General features: G+C 44.8%; 1 protein-coding gene across 1 annotated transcript; it reads left to right on the top strand.

The window, feature by feature from the left end:
- The first annotated feature begins 6,027 nt into the window (after positions 1-6,027).
- P2RY11 (purinergic receptor P2Y11) lies at positions 6,028-7,044 on the top strand. The gene has a single exon (XM_066612700.1). The coding sequence runs from the start codon at positions 6,028-6,030 to the stop codon at positions 7,042-7,044; it is 1,017 nt and encodes a 338-aa protein (XP_066468797.1).
- The last annotated feature ends 5,675 nt before the right edge of the window (positions 7,045-12,719 follow it).

Genomic DNA, 12,719 nt, shown 5'->3' with positions numbered 1-12,719 from the left:
TGATATTTGACTCTGTTCTTGCTGTGCTTTGCTCAGATACTGTTATCTAGTACCATGTAACCACATCCCTTGTTTCCTTGTGATTGATTTTAACTGGAAACCAAATGCAGAGGGGAAGAAGAGGAACAGATAAATCTAGATAATCTATCTTGATAACTGGGACACAAATAGCCAGTAAGTCAAAATCTAGAGCCTGCTGCCGCGTGACCCTCTGCATGAAGCGGTTTGTGGCCTCCTAGAACAAAGTGCCAAGGTAAGACAGCTAGTTAAGCATCTGTGCGAAGAAAGGGAGGGGGAGAAGGAGAAGGCAAGTGCCAAAGGACTGAAGGATAGCAAATCTCACACATCTAGTCCAGTAACATAGCTGTGCCGATGTGACATGCACTGCATTCTGCAGTGGGGAGGCAGTCAAGGAGCCCTCCTCAAGGTAAGGATAGGTTTGTTACCTTATCTTGGGGCTGCATTGCGACTAGGTCAGTGCTGGAAAGTTGGTTAGGATTGCGCCCATAGACGAACAAGCCTTGCTGAGGGAGAATCAGCATGGCTTCTGTAAAGGTAAGTCTTGCCTCACAAACCTTTTAGAATTCTTTGTAAAGGTCAACAGACTTGTGGATGCGGGAGAACCTGTGGATATTCTATACCTAGATTGTCGGAAGGCGTTTGACATGGTCCCTCACGGCTGCTGAACTCCACAGGAAATTAGAGGGCATGACCTCTCATGGATTAGGTTGAGGACCAGGAAACAGTTCTCCAAACTGGCAGAATGGGCAGCGAAATGACTGATGCATTTCAATGTAAGTAAGTGTAAAGTCATTCACATTGGGGCAAAAAAAATCAAAACTTCACAAATAGGTTAATAATGGGTTCTGAGCTGTTTGTGACGGATGAGGAGAGAGATCTTGGAGCGCTGGTGGACAGCTTGATGAAAGTGTCAATCCAATATGCTGCAGCAGTGAAGAAGGCTGATTCTATTGGAAAAGGTAGAAAATAAAAGCAGAAAATAAAACTGCTAATATGATGTCATTGTACAAATTGATAAGGCCACAGCTGGAATATTGAGTCTTTTTAGCAGGAGGGCTACATCATCTCTCTGACACTGTTGGGGAGGGGGGCTGGAAAAAAGAATTAATTTACATTTCAAATTTGAATATATTTACATAATTTACACAAATGAATATATTATATGAATAAATGAATTCCAACTAGTTCCTAAACACTTTCACACAAAGAGGGGGAGATCTTAAAGCCAGTTCACAAGGACTTTCACACACAGAAAGGGTGGCTTGAGCGCTCACTCGCCTGCCTCACGCAGGTGGCATGTGCTGCCGCTGCCACCCACCCACCCTCCATCCTCACATGGACTGCATGTGCTGCTGCCCACTTGCCTGCCCTCCATTCCTCACGCGGGCGTGCTCTCTCTCTCTGCTGTGCTCTCCCCCTTCCCACTGCCTGGTCTTCCCCTGCTGCCTCTGGCTCCATGAGCGTGTTGCCTGTGGGCCAGGCAGGGAAAGACAGGCCCAGCGTGCGCACAGGGCCTTTATGGTGGGATGGTTACACGAGGCTTGAACTAATGCGAGACCTGCAAGCCTCGTGTTACCTTCCCACTATATAAAAGGCCCTGCATGCATGCTGGGCTTGTCTTTGCTGCTGCTGAGTTTTGCAGGTGTGAAGCTCAAGGCAGCGAGGGAAAGCCAGACCCGGAGCTCCCGCCTTGGGTCATCGTAGGCTGTGGTGAGGGTCGAGTGCCCATTGGAGATGGGGGTCACCCCTGCGGCCAGATGGGGAGCCCGCGCAGGCTGGAAGTGGCCCGCGAGCCACACGTTTCAGCAGCCCTGCTCTAGTGTTAAGCCTCATTGCAAAATTGAGTCTGAGCTGAGTGTGGTCAAGTCCTGTCGTTTTAGGTTTTTTTAAAATGGGAAAAGTACATGCTTGATTTCCACTGAAAACAATGAAACTAAGGGCCTAATCCTACCGGCCCACAGCACCTGTACTGGGCTCCAGCGCTAGCGCTAGTTGTCACAAATGTGCTGTAAAGTACATTTATGGCACTCTTGGAGTGGGGAGTGCTGGCGCTGGGCAGGAGGATGATGTGCAAGGCTGGGGTAACACCCCTGGCTAAAAACACCCCTGGCTACACCCTTTTGCCCACACCAAAAAGCCCAGTGTGGCTTTTTGGGGTGGGACAGGGGGAGGGACCAGCCCGGGAGGTCATCCTCTTCCCCTGAGGAGACTTCCAGTAGCCTTGGGGCCGCTGGATGCAGCAGTAGCCTTTTTGGCTCCACTGCACCTGGCACTGCTTTGGTGGTTAGGATTGGGCCGACCATTAACTTGAGCTGGATTGGGTCCAACTAATTCTCCAGCCTGTAGAAAGCATACAATCTAAGACATTTTACATACACTTCTTCATTTCCATCACCATAATAAGTCGAAAAGCGGTATATAAATACTGTTAATAATAATAATAATAATAATAATAATATTCTTGAGGAACAAGGAGCAATTCAGGGCCTTGAAGTGCTGGAAATAATTTTAGATAATCTGTGGACACTCTTACGTTTCAAGCTTATAGGCCAAAACCCTTGTTTTCCCCCTCTAATCAAAATGAGAACTGGATTTTGTGCCTGTGCCTGGATTTTGTGCCTGTGTACTACTTCTGTAGCTGCGCGAAATCATAATTTAGCTCTGTCTAAATTTCTGTAAGTGCAATCATGCGTGCATTTTCATTAAACTTGTGTTTAATCCAGTGGGATGTACTCCTGGTGTGCAGCACAATCCTTGCATGTCTATTTAGAAGGTCAATTCAATGGAACTTACTTCCATGTAAATGTATTTAGGATTGCACCTAAATGTAGCTAGCAGTATATTGTTTGAGCAGCCTTGGCTTTAAGGAAGCTGATTTTAACAGAGGGCTGGTTTTCAAACATTCAGGAAGTGGTGGAAAAGCTAACTTCCCTCTTCTGGTGGTGCAGCGTGGTACTTTATGCTGTGTGCTTGTCATCTACGCTTGTTCTAGTGGCCTCTTGGAATAGTCAGGTAAGGTGGTAGCACTGGGTGGGTTGGTGGGAGTGGGGCAGGTGAGTGCAAGCGGCAGAACAGGAGGAGTGGTACCAAAAGACACCATAGCAGGAGCAGTGCTGAAGGGTGCGAGGCTTACATTTAAAAATCAGCAGAGAAGAGGAAGGAGAGGCACAGCCTGGTACTCGGAAATTAAAATGTTCTAGGACAATGTTTCTCAAACTGTGGGTCGGGACCCACTAAGTGGGTCGCAAGCCAACTTCAGGTGGGTCCCTATTCATTTTAATATTTTTGTTTTAATATATTGATGCTACTATGGGATGTGACTGCATTTGGGGAAATGTTACAGACCTGTACTTTTAACAGGCTACTACAGTGTTTCTCAAACTGTGCGTTGGGACCCACCAGGTGGGTCGCGAGACAATTTCAGGTGGGTCCCCATTCATTTCAATATTTTATTTTTAATGTTTTAGACTTGATGCTACCATGGTACGTGACTGCATTGGGGGAAATGTTATGGACTTGTATTTTTAACAAGCTACTATGTATCTTTAACAATGATAGTAAAGGAAACTTACTCCTGGGTAAGTGTGGGTAGGATTGCAGCCTAGGATAGTTAAAAATTTTCCCTGCTTGATGATGTCACTTCCCATCATGACATCACTCTCGGTGGGTCCCGATAGATTCTCATTCTGTCCTGGTGGGTCCCGGTGCTAAATGTGTGAGAACCACTGGGCTACTACATATATACTTCTAACAATGATAACTCAGGCCAACACACATTTTGCCTCCTTAAACGTTACACAAATTCCTGGGTATATTTGGGGTGCTGATTCCAAAAATGGCATCTGTTTTGCCCTATCGCGTCTGGATAAGGGTGGGTAGGATTGCAGCCTAGGATTGTTAAAACTCTTCCTGCTTGATGATGTCACTTCTGGTCATGACATCACTTCCAGTGGGACTTGACAGATTCTTATTCTAAGAAGTGGGTTCCGGTGCTAAAGGTTTGAGAATGATTGTTCTTGGATTATTTCTTGCTCTAGGAGGATTTCTTGCTACAGGCAGGGGGTTGGACTAGATGACCTATTAGTTCCCTTCCAACTCTATGTTTCTATGCCGTCTCCTTTGTGAATCAAGTCATAGCATGCCTTTGATTTCTAAAATTACCAAGGCTGAGTTCTTAGGGAGCTTGGAAAAACCATCCTGCTGGTTCAGGATCTAGCTGCTCCATCATCCTGTTTCCAACAGTGGTCAGCCAGGTGCTTTCAGGAAACACAGAAGCAGGGAATGAACAGTCTATATTATTTGCCCTTCAGCAACATGTTTGGAAGTATACTGCCTCTGGCCATGGAGGCTCAGGGCTATGGTGACGGGGAACTAATAATGGTTGTAACTTTGGTGGCACTTCATTCAGATCAGTTTCTTATTTTTGTATAATTTTTTTCCCTTCCACCAACATTGGTTGCAGGTCTCAAAGAGCTCTTGGTGATATCCTCTTTAGAGGCTGCTGCTTCTACCCAGGTGCCTCTCTGCCCGCTGGTCTGTGGTGGGACTTAAATTGGCAAGATGGGGGGGGAGGGCATGATGACAGAGCAGCTCTTTTGCCCAACAGAGTTGCTCCATCACTGCAAGGCTCTTTGCACAGACATCTTAGACTGGCTGGCGAGTGCCAGGCCTGACTGCTGACCCCGCTTCCCACCCACTCATTCGTGCATTTTTGTTCCTCAAAAGGAGGTTTCAGCAGTGGGTAAATGAGTGCAAAGAAAAAAGCTCAGTTTGTGCTAATGCTCAGCAGCAGCCCAGATATGGTCCCGGCAAGCCGCTCCATGACTCTCTCACATCTTTTTCCTCTGTTGGTTGCGGTGGTTGCCACCACCCTGCCATCATGAATCTGTGTTGATATGAGAACTATTGTAGCCTGGCCAGCACTTTCAGTGTAGTAACCTCTAGTGCCATCATCATGCATAACAGGGGAAAATTCCATTTGCTCAGTAGCCGAAAACTCAGCTAGCACTCTGTGCTACATACTGAATATATAGAGATCTGTATACAGTACCATAATTCTCATTACAGAATTTAAAGAACACTTACTTAAGAAGTGAGCTTAAGCTGGAGCCAGCCACCTTCAGGAATGGTAGAGGCCGTGTTTCTTCCCTGACATACCCAATTATTGTGCCAGTCACCAACTCTGATCAAAATAAATGTTGCAGGGGCTTGTAATGCATTAACCCCTCCTGCAAAATCTCTATGATCAGAGAGAGACTGCAGGTTGAGTTATCATAGTCTCCGGGATTTTGGTGAGCCGTAGGTGTAAGGGATACAGAAACACAGCACATGGTGATAGAAAGTCTCCAAGTTTTGTATGCGCTCACACTGTGGAATCAGCATGTCCTTGGCTGGTAGGGGGATTTCGTGTCAGGTGCAGAGAAGGCTTACTACATTTTGGAGTACACAAAAACCGTCCATTATCGTTGTTCAGCAGCACTTTTGTGTTTGATTTCCACTGACGCTACATTAAGAACAAGGGGTTTGTGCTGCCCCTGCCCCCAATTTAACGGATTTGAAATAATGCATTACCACAGCTCTCACTCAGGCAGACCAGGTAATGCTGGTGCGAGTAGGGGTGAAATTGTGTTACAGGATAGACATGCCGTGTCATGAAGGGCAGACGCATCCAGCATTTGTAAGGTCTGTAAAGAACTTTGGACATTTCTCTTTCCATTACCATTAACTATGTTACTTTCCATTAAGATATAGTGGTACACTAAAATGCCAGGGACCAATCAACTCACCCTGTATAATGGTGATGTGAGACCACACTACGGGCAAGAATTGTATAGCATAGAGTTGATAGTCAGAGAGAAAAAACAAGTCAATCTTGTTGGAAATCTGATGAAATTAGGCCTTTTGTAAATGTATTTGCTGATTTCATTAACGGTTTCAAGCGATGCCTAGTATTTAAGGTCTAAAAATGCTGGTATGTGCTAATCTCAATTTTCCTGCTTCCCCAGCATGAGTCCACAGAGGTTTTTAGAGCATGAAAATATGTCTGAGTCCTTCCAAAACCAAATATGGTTCATCCCAATTCTGCAGTTCATTTTGGCCGTGGCTGGAAATGTCTTTGCCATCTATCGCTTTGTGGCTTATGAACGCACCTGGCACAGTGGCATCATCTATACCTTCAACCTGACCATCAGCAACCTGCTCTATGCCCTCTCCTTGGTGCCACTGGCACTTTATTACAAACAACCCAAGACTTGGACGTTTGGCCTTCCTCTCTGCAAACTGGACCGTTTCCTCTTCTTCTGCAATCTTTATGGCAGCACCTTTTTTGTTGCCTGCATCAGTCTGAATCGCTACGTAGCCATTGTCCACCCCTTCTTCTCTCATGGATACATGGAACCCCGCCATGCCAAGCTTCTAAGTGGGCTGGTATGGCTACTGGTCGTGGCAATCTCAACACCGGTCTTAAAATTTTCCACCCTGGACTATGACCGCAGCACCAACACCACGGTACAGCTGTGTGTAGGGAGTGCTGTTAAAGAGCAACTGGCCAACTACTGGCCCTACAGCTTGTTCCTGATGGGTTTTGGGTGTGGACTGCCATTCATCCTTACTAGTGTCTCCTGTGGGGCCATCCTCCACACAGTCCTCCGCAACTGCAACATCACAAAGGTGGAAAAGCGCAAGGTGAAAACACTAATTGGAGTGGTGGTGACCCTCTACGCTATTTTCTATTTTCCGTACCACATCCTGCGCAATCTGAATCTCCACTACCGTATGCAAAGTACCAACAAGATGAATGAAAGTGAGAGCAGCAGAGTTGTACCAGTCTTGTACCAACTAGCCAAGCTCTTGGTCCAGTTCCACATTTGCATCCACCCATTTGTTTATGCTGCCCTGGCTGACAGTATACAGGAAACTTGCCACTGTCAATGCCGGCAGGGGAAAGATCGGCAAGAGAGGGATGTGGAGTTAAAATTGCATAAGGACTCCAGCAGAACTGGTACTAATGCCACCTCGGCCTAGCCACGCTTATTTGTGGAAACTACGAGGAGGCAGCATCCTTTGTTGAAGGCCAGTTGGGGACAGAGTTGCGACCATGAATGGTCTCACCAGGTGGCCTTAGGCAAGCTCAGCTCCCAACTTCAATACAGGCATACAGCAGGCTAATGGGGGCAAGGGTTGTCTTTTAATACTGAAAATCCCACTAAATCCAAACACATTTAAGTCAAAGGAGACACACGTGCACAAAACATAGGACTAGTTTTTAACTGAAGCAGAAACATCCATTGTTTCTGAAGTTCACTGTAATACTATTTCCTTAAGTTACAGGAGTTGTAAGGACATCAAGCTATGTGAAGTGTCATCCGTGTTTAGAAAACGTTATATAAGTAGGGTTAAGCAATCCCTTCTTACTGCTGTTTCTCTAATATAAACGTGCTTACAGTTTGGCTGCTTCCTTTCTTTTTTTCCCTTTTCCAACAAAAATTTCTACCAGATACATCCAGGAGGCTTGAGCAGAGGTTTTCTATCTTTCTAATACATACACATCCAATTTCCTGTCATTTTGGATGGCGGTGCTACCACACAAGGGTGTCTGACTTTAGGGATACCATCCTCAGGCCCTATGCTACCACCACCCCTATTTGTTTGGGGAACATGGGCAGCACCTTGCCAAGGAAACCACCAGCTAATGAAAGAATTCTTTCCTGGCAGCCATGTAAATTGTCATCGGCTGCCCATATTTGCACTCTGGCAAGATCCGGTTGATGCTCTTTTCTATCTGTGTGGGTTTTTATCAGCCTGACTACTCTCTTCTGACAACAAGCCATCATGCATATTATTTCTGATGATACCACAGCACATTTGGCCACCAACCCTTGCCCCTCTGTCCTTCAATTATTTCAGTTTAGGAACAATTTACAAGCTCTGGGAACCTGCCTGACCCTGCAGTATGCCAATGTCCAGCTGACTTGGAGCAATGCTTCCTCAACTCCTGTCCTAAGCCTTTCATCCATATGGGATACATTAATGAAAATCATCACTTGGGAAGGCTCTTGAAAAATCTAGCAGGCCTCTGACAACTTCCACCGCATCATCAACTGGAATCTGGATTAGTTTGTGCAGGAGATTCAAATGTTGGATTGTTGCTGAGGTTTATAGAACCAGAGAGGATTTGTGTGTGTGTGTGTGTGTGACTTTTGTATGTCTTAATCGTGTCTCCCCTCAGGTGCCGCTTTTCTAGACTGAAGAGGCCCAAACGCTGTAGCCTTTGCTCATATGTGAGGTGCCGCAGCCCAGTAAACATTCTGGTCACTCTTTCCTGCACCTTTTCCATTTCCACTATATCCTTTTTGAGATGTGGCAACCAGAACTGGATGCAATACTCCAGGTGTGGCCTTACCATTGAGTTGTTTAATGACATTATGCTATTAGCCATTTTATTCTCAATGCCTTTTCTAATGATCCCCAGCATGGAATTAGCCTTCTACACTGCCGCCGCACACTGGATTGATACTTTCATTGAGCTGTCCACAAGGACCCCAAGATCTCTCTCCTGATCTGTCACAGACAGCTCTGAACCCATCAGCCTATAAGTTTTGATTCTTTGCCCCAACGTGCACGACTTTACATTTACTTACATTGAAATATATCTGCCATTTTGCTGCCCATTCTCCCAGTTTGGAGACATCCTTCTGGAGCTCTTCACAATCTCTTCTGGTCTTCACCCCTCGGAAAACTTTGCCAAGTTTGTCCGCAAACTTGGCCACCTCACTGCTTAACCCTGTCTCTAGGTCATTTATGAACAGGTTGAAAAGCACCGGTCCCAGGACAGATCCTTGAGGTACACTGCTTCTCAACTCTCTCCATTGTGAAAATTGCCCATTGACACCCACTCTCTGCTACCTGGTCCTCAACCAGTTCCTAATCCATGAGGGGACTTCCCCTGAATTTGTGTTGCTAATTTCCGCACCTATTAGCATTTAATTTGGCAGGTAGTATTTTGATGCGCTCTCCTAATAAGAAATTTGCACTTTAGTCAGCTTCCCTGTCCACTGAGTCAAAAGCCCCTGTAAAGAATAAGACGACTGAATAATTTAAGTTTGGTCCCCTTGGAATATTTCTCAATAAGATATGACAGAGTAATACAATGATCCAAAGTAGATTTGCCCTGTTGGAACCCCACTTGTTCTGATCCCTGAATAGCAAAGGAATTGACTGACTCAGATCTTACATGGTCTTTTTCTTTCTTTCTTTTTTTAAACACAATTAAAATTTCCTTGGTCCAGTTAATGCATCTAAGGCTGTAAAAGCAAAAGTGCATTGCTAGGCTCTTAATCAACTAACACTGAACTTTTTAATCATATGGCAAAATGCAACATTATATAAAATCCACAATATATCACAAATAAAGTTACACATGTTGTATATGAGCAGTTATGAAGTGACTAGACCTACAGCCAACTAATCATTTAACAGTAGTACCTTCAAGTTGAATTCCTGCAGGGAGCCAGAATACCTTCTAAGGAGGTATTCTGTTGCAATGTGTTTGCGGAACATTCCCACAGTCACAATTAGGATTATCAACCAAGCCCCATTTGTGTTTTCAATATTGGTACCTACCATGGTTAGTACGCATTTGGTTAAGCACTGTCCAGTTCCTCCTTGGAAGATAAAAGCCATACGGATGTTGTGCTGGATCAGACACTAGATTAAGGCTGCAATCCTAACCACACTTTCCTGAGAGTAAGCCCCACTGAACAAAACTTACTTCTGAGTAGCCCTGGTTAGGATTGTGCCCTAAACAGGTCAGGGTTGGAGGCTGCCTATTCCTTACGCCATTGTGTCCCAATATCAATCTTCTCTGACAATTGCCATCCAAATTTCCACAATGGGTTCCAGGATTTAAATCTAAATATTTGATCATGGCAATCCTTATGTATAGTTAACAGCCGGTTTGCCTCGCATTTCTGTCACTCTCTTTTTAAGGCTAGTCTTCTGAGGGTGTTGATTTGATGGTTCCTGATATTAACCTCATAGTGTGATTAAGTTGGACATCCACTACTTTCATATGAGCACTCTTTAGCCATACAGGGCTATAAGTATTCAGCCGCTGAGTATACCTAGGGCAAGAGCTGATGTCCTGAGAACTGAGGCACTTGCTCCCCAGCTGGTACTGGAAAGTTTATGTAAAATATTGTTCCTAGTTTTTATTTTGTCCATAGTTTTCCTTAAATGTTCCCTATAACACTGAACTGAGTGACTCTGAATATGCAATACTCTTGTTTAAGAAGATGCTTCTAGTCCAGGATTCTTTGTAAAAATAAGCAATAATGGCAAGAAATGGGTCAATGACTTATCAAGTTGATCGCAGTTTACCTTGTGCCTGCCCCTGCTCTACAAGGAATGCAAACCAGTACACCAAAATTAAAGGAAGTTGTATGTGGAGTGTCGAGTCAAAGGAAAGAAAAAATCAAGATGCATAAAATAATGGGGTGGGGGGAGCTAGCTAAGCATCAGCATGTGTGAAAATGTGAGAGTGAACAACTCCCCCCACCAGTTATCTGGCAATCACCACAGTTCCAGACACTCAGTTTCCAACATCCAGTCACTGCAGCAATCTATATAGCATCAATGAGACCTCCCCTAAAGTACTATGCTCTGTTTCAGGCACCACAGCTGAGGATGTTTCAACAGTGTGAAAGGCTAATGAGAACAGAAACCAAGGTCTTTCAAGTTAAACATTCAAAAATTGAGCACAAAGTGGCTGACTTTTTTAAAGAAGTACCACCCACACACCAAAAGTGTCCATTTCCTGTCCTGCAGCAGACCTGATGGAGAACAGCAACAGAATTGCACAAGACTATCTCACAAGGGGGAGGGAGAAAGGCAGTGTGGAACTGAAGCCACACCAGAGAGCATGATCCATATAAGGGGAAGAGTGAGCAGAACTCATTGCATTAATCCAGTCACCTTTCCATCTCACCGCAAAAACTGCATTGTAGGAAGCAGTGTCTCTAAAGGACTAGCCTTCAGTTGAGCTCCAGGGTGGGCAGCATCATCACTGTCTTTGTCAACCTTTTAAAAAAACCTTTAAAAAACCCAGAAGTGAAGAGAGCAAATACAATGTACTGTATGTGCTTTTGGTGTATCTCCAACTGGAGCGGGGGATATTTTACACCAGGAGTGACCAACTTTTCAATTTTAGGGCTCCTGGCTGTTTAACAATTGTGTAGAAGAGAGAATTCCAACAGGGAATTTCTTTGAGATGCCAAGTTGCACTGCTGAAATTCCCCGTTCTACACAACTGTTAAAGGTCCACAAGTCCAAAAGCTGGTATTTTTTAATCCCAGCCTGCAACATTTAGGATTCAGTGCTTCTCACACATTTACCCACTTTTTAGAATGACAATCTGTCAGGACCCACCAGAAGTGATGTCATGACTGGAAGTGACAACAGGCAGGGAAAATTTTTAACAATCCTGGGCTGCAATCCTACCCACACTTACCCAGGAGTAAGTCCCATTGACTATCTTTGCTAAAAAAATATACATAGTAGCTTGTTAAAAGTACAGGTCTGTAACATTTTCCCAAATGCAGTCGCATATCATGGTAGCATCGTCTAATACAGGGGTGCCCAAACCCTGGCCCGGGGGCCACTTGCGGCCCTCGAGGCCTCTCAATGCGGCCCTCAGAGAGCCCCCAGTCTCCAATGAGCCTCTGGCCCTCTGGAGATTTGTTGAAGCCCACACTGGCCCAACGCAACTTCTCTCAGCGTGAGGGCGACTGTTTGACCTCTCATGTGAGCTGTGGGATGAGAGCTCCCTCCAGTGCTTGCTTTTTCACATCTGTGATGCAGCAGCGGCAGAAAAGGAAAGGCCAGCCTTGCTTTGTGCAAGGCCTTTTATAGACCTTCATTTGTTCATATAAGTTCATCTTTAATATATTCATTTATGTAAGCTTATGTAAATTTATTCAAATTTTAAATGTAAATTAATTCTTTTTTTCCCCTGGCCCCCGACACAGTGTCAGAGAGCTGATGTGGCCCTCCTGCCAAAAACTTTGGACACCCCTGGTCTAATATATTAAAAATAAAATATTGAAATGAATGGGGATCCACCCACTGGCTTGAGACTCATCTAATGGGTCCTGACCCAGTTTGAGAAACACTGAGGGCACAATCCTAATCAGGTCTACTCAGAAGTCCAATTTTGTTTGATGGGGCTTACTCTCAGGAAAGTGTGGTCAGGATTGCAGCCTGATATAGATAGCTGAATCCTAAATGTTGCAGGCTGGGATTAAAAATGATTATCTTACACATCGTAGGAACTGGCTGCCTGAGGAGGGCCCCTCTTTTTTTCTGCACAGCAGAGAAAGACGACAAAGGACCCAGGGGGTTAATAAAAAATAAAATTGATTGCAAGATCCAAATGAACAACTCGTGTAGGATACGTTCTCATCACTTCCCTTCAGAGTAGGCCCAGCCCAATGGTTCAACATTACTTCAAAGGCCTGGATCCTCTGCTCCAATTGGAGACACAGCAAAAGCATATACAGTACTTTGCAATGGAAGGCTCTCGGTCCTGAGGTAGATAAAATAAATCAGCCAGTAACGGAAGGAAAGCATCTTTCAAAATAAGCCTGGGTAATCTGGTCAGTGACAGGAACGCCCTGATAACATTAGACAGATCACATAAGATA

The sequence above is a fragment of the Tiliqua scincoides genome, chromosome 2 (assembly GCF_035046505.1).
Source record: "Tiliqua scincoides isolate rTilSci1 chromosome 2, rTilSci1.hap2, whole genome shotgun sequence".
Classification (NCBI taxonomy): Eukaryota; Metazoa; Chordata; class Lepidosauria; order Squamata; family Scincidae; genus Tiliqua; species Tiliqua scincoides.
Note: the sequence above shows the minus strand (reverse complement) of the source record. Positions and strands in the feature narration are given on the sequence as shown.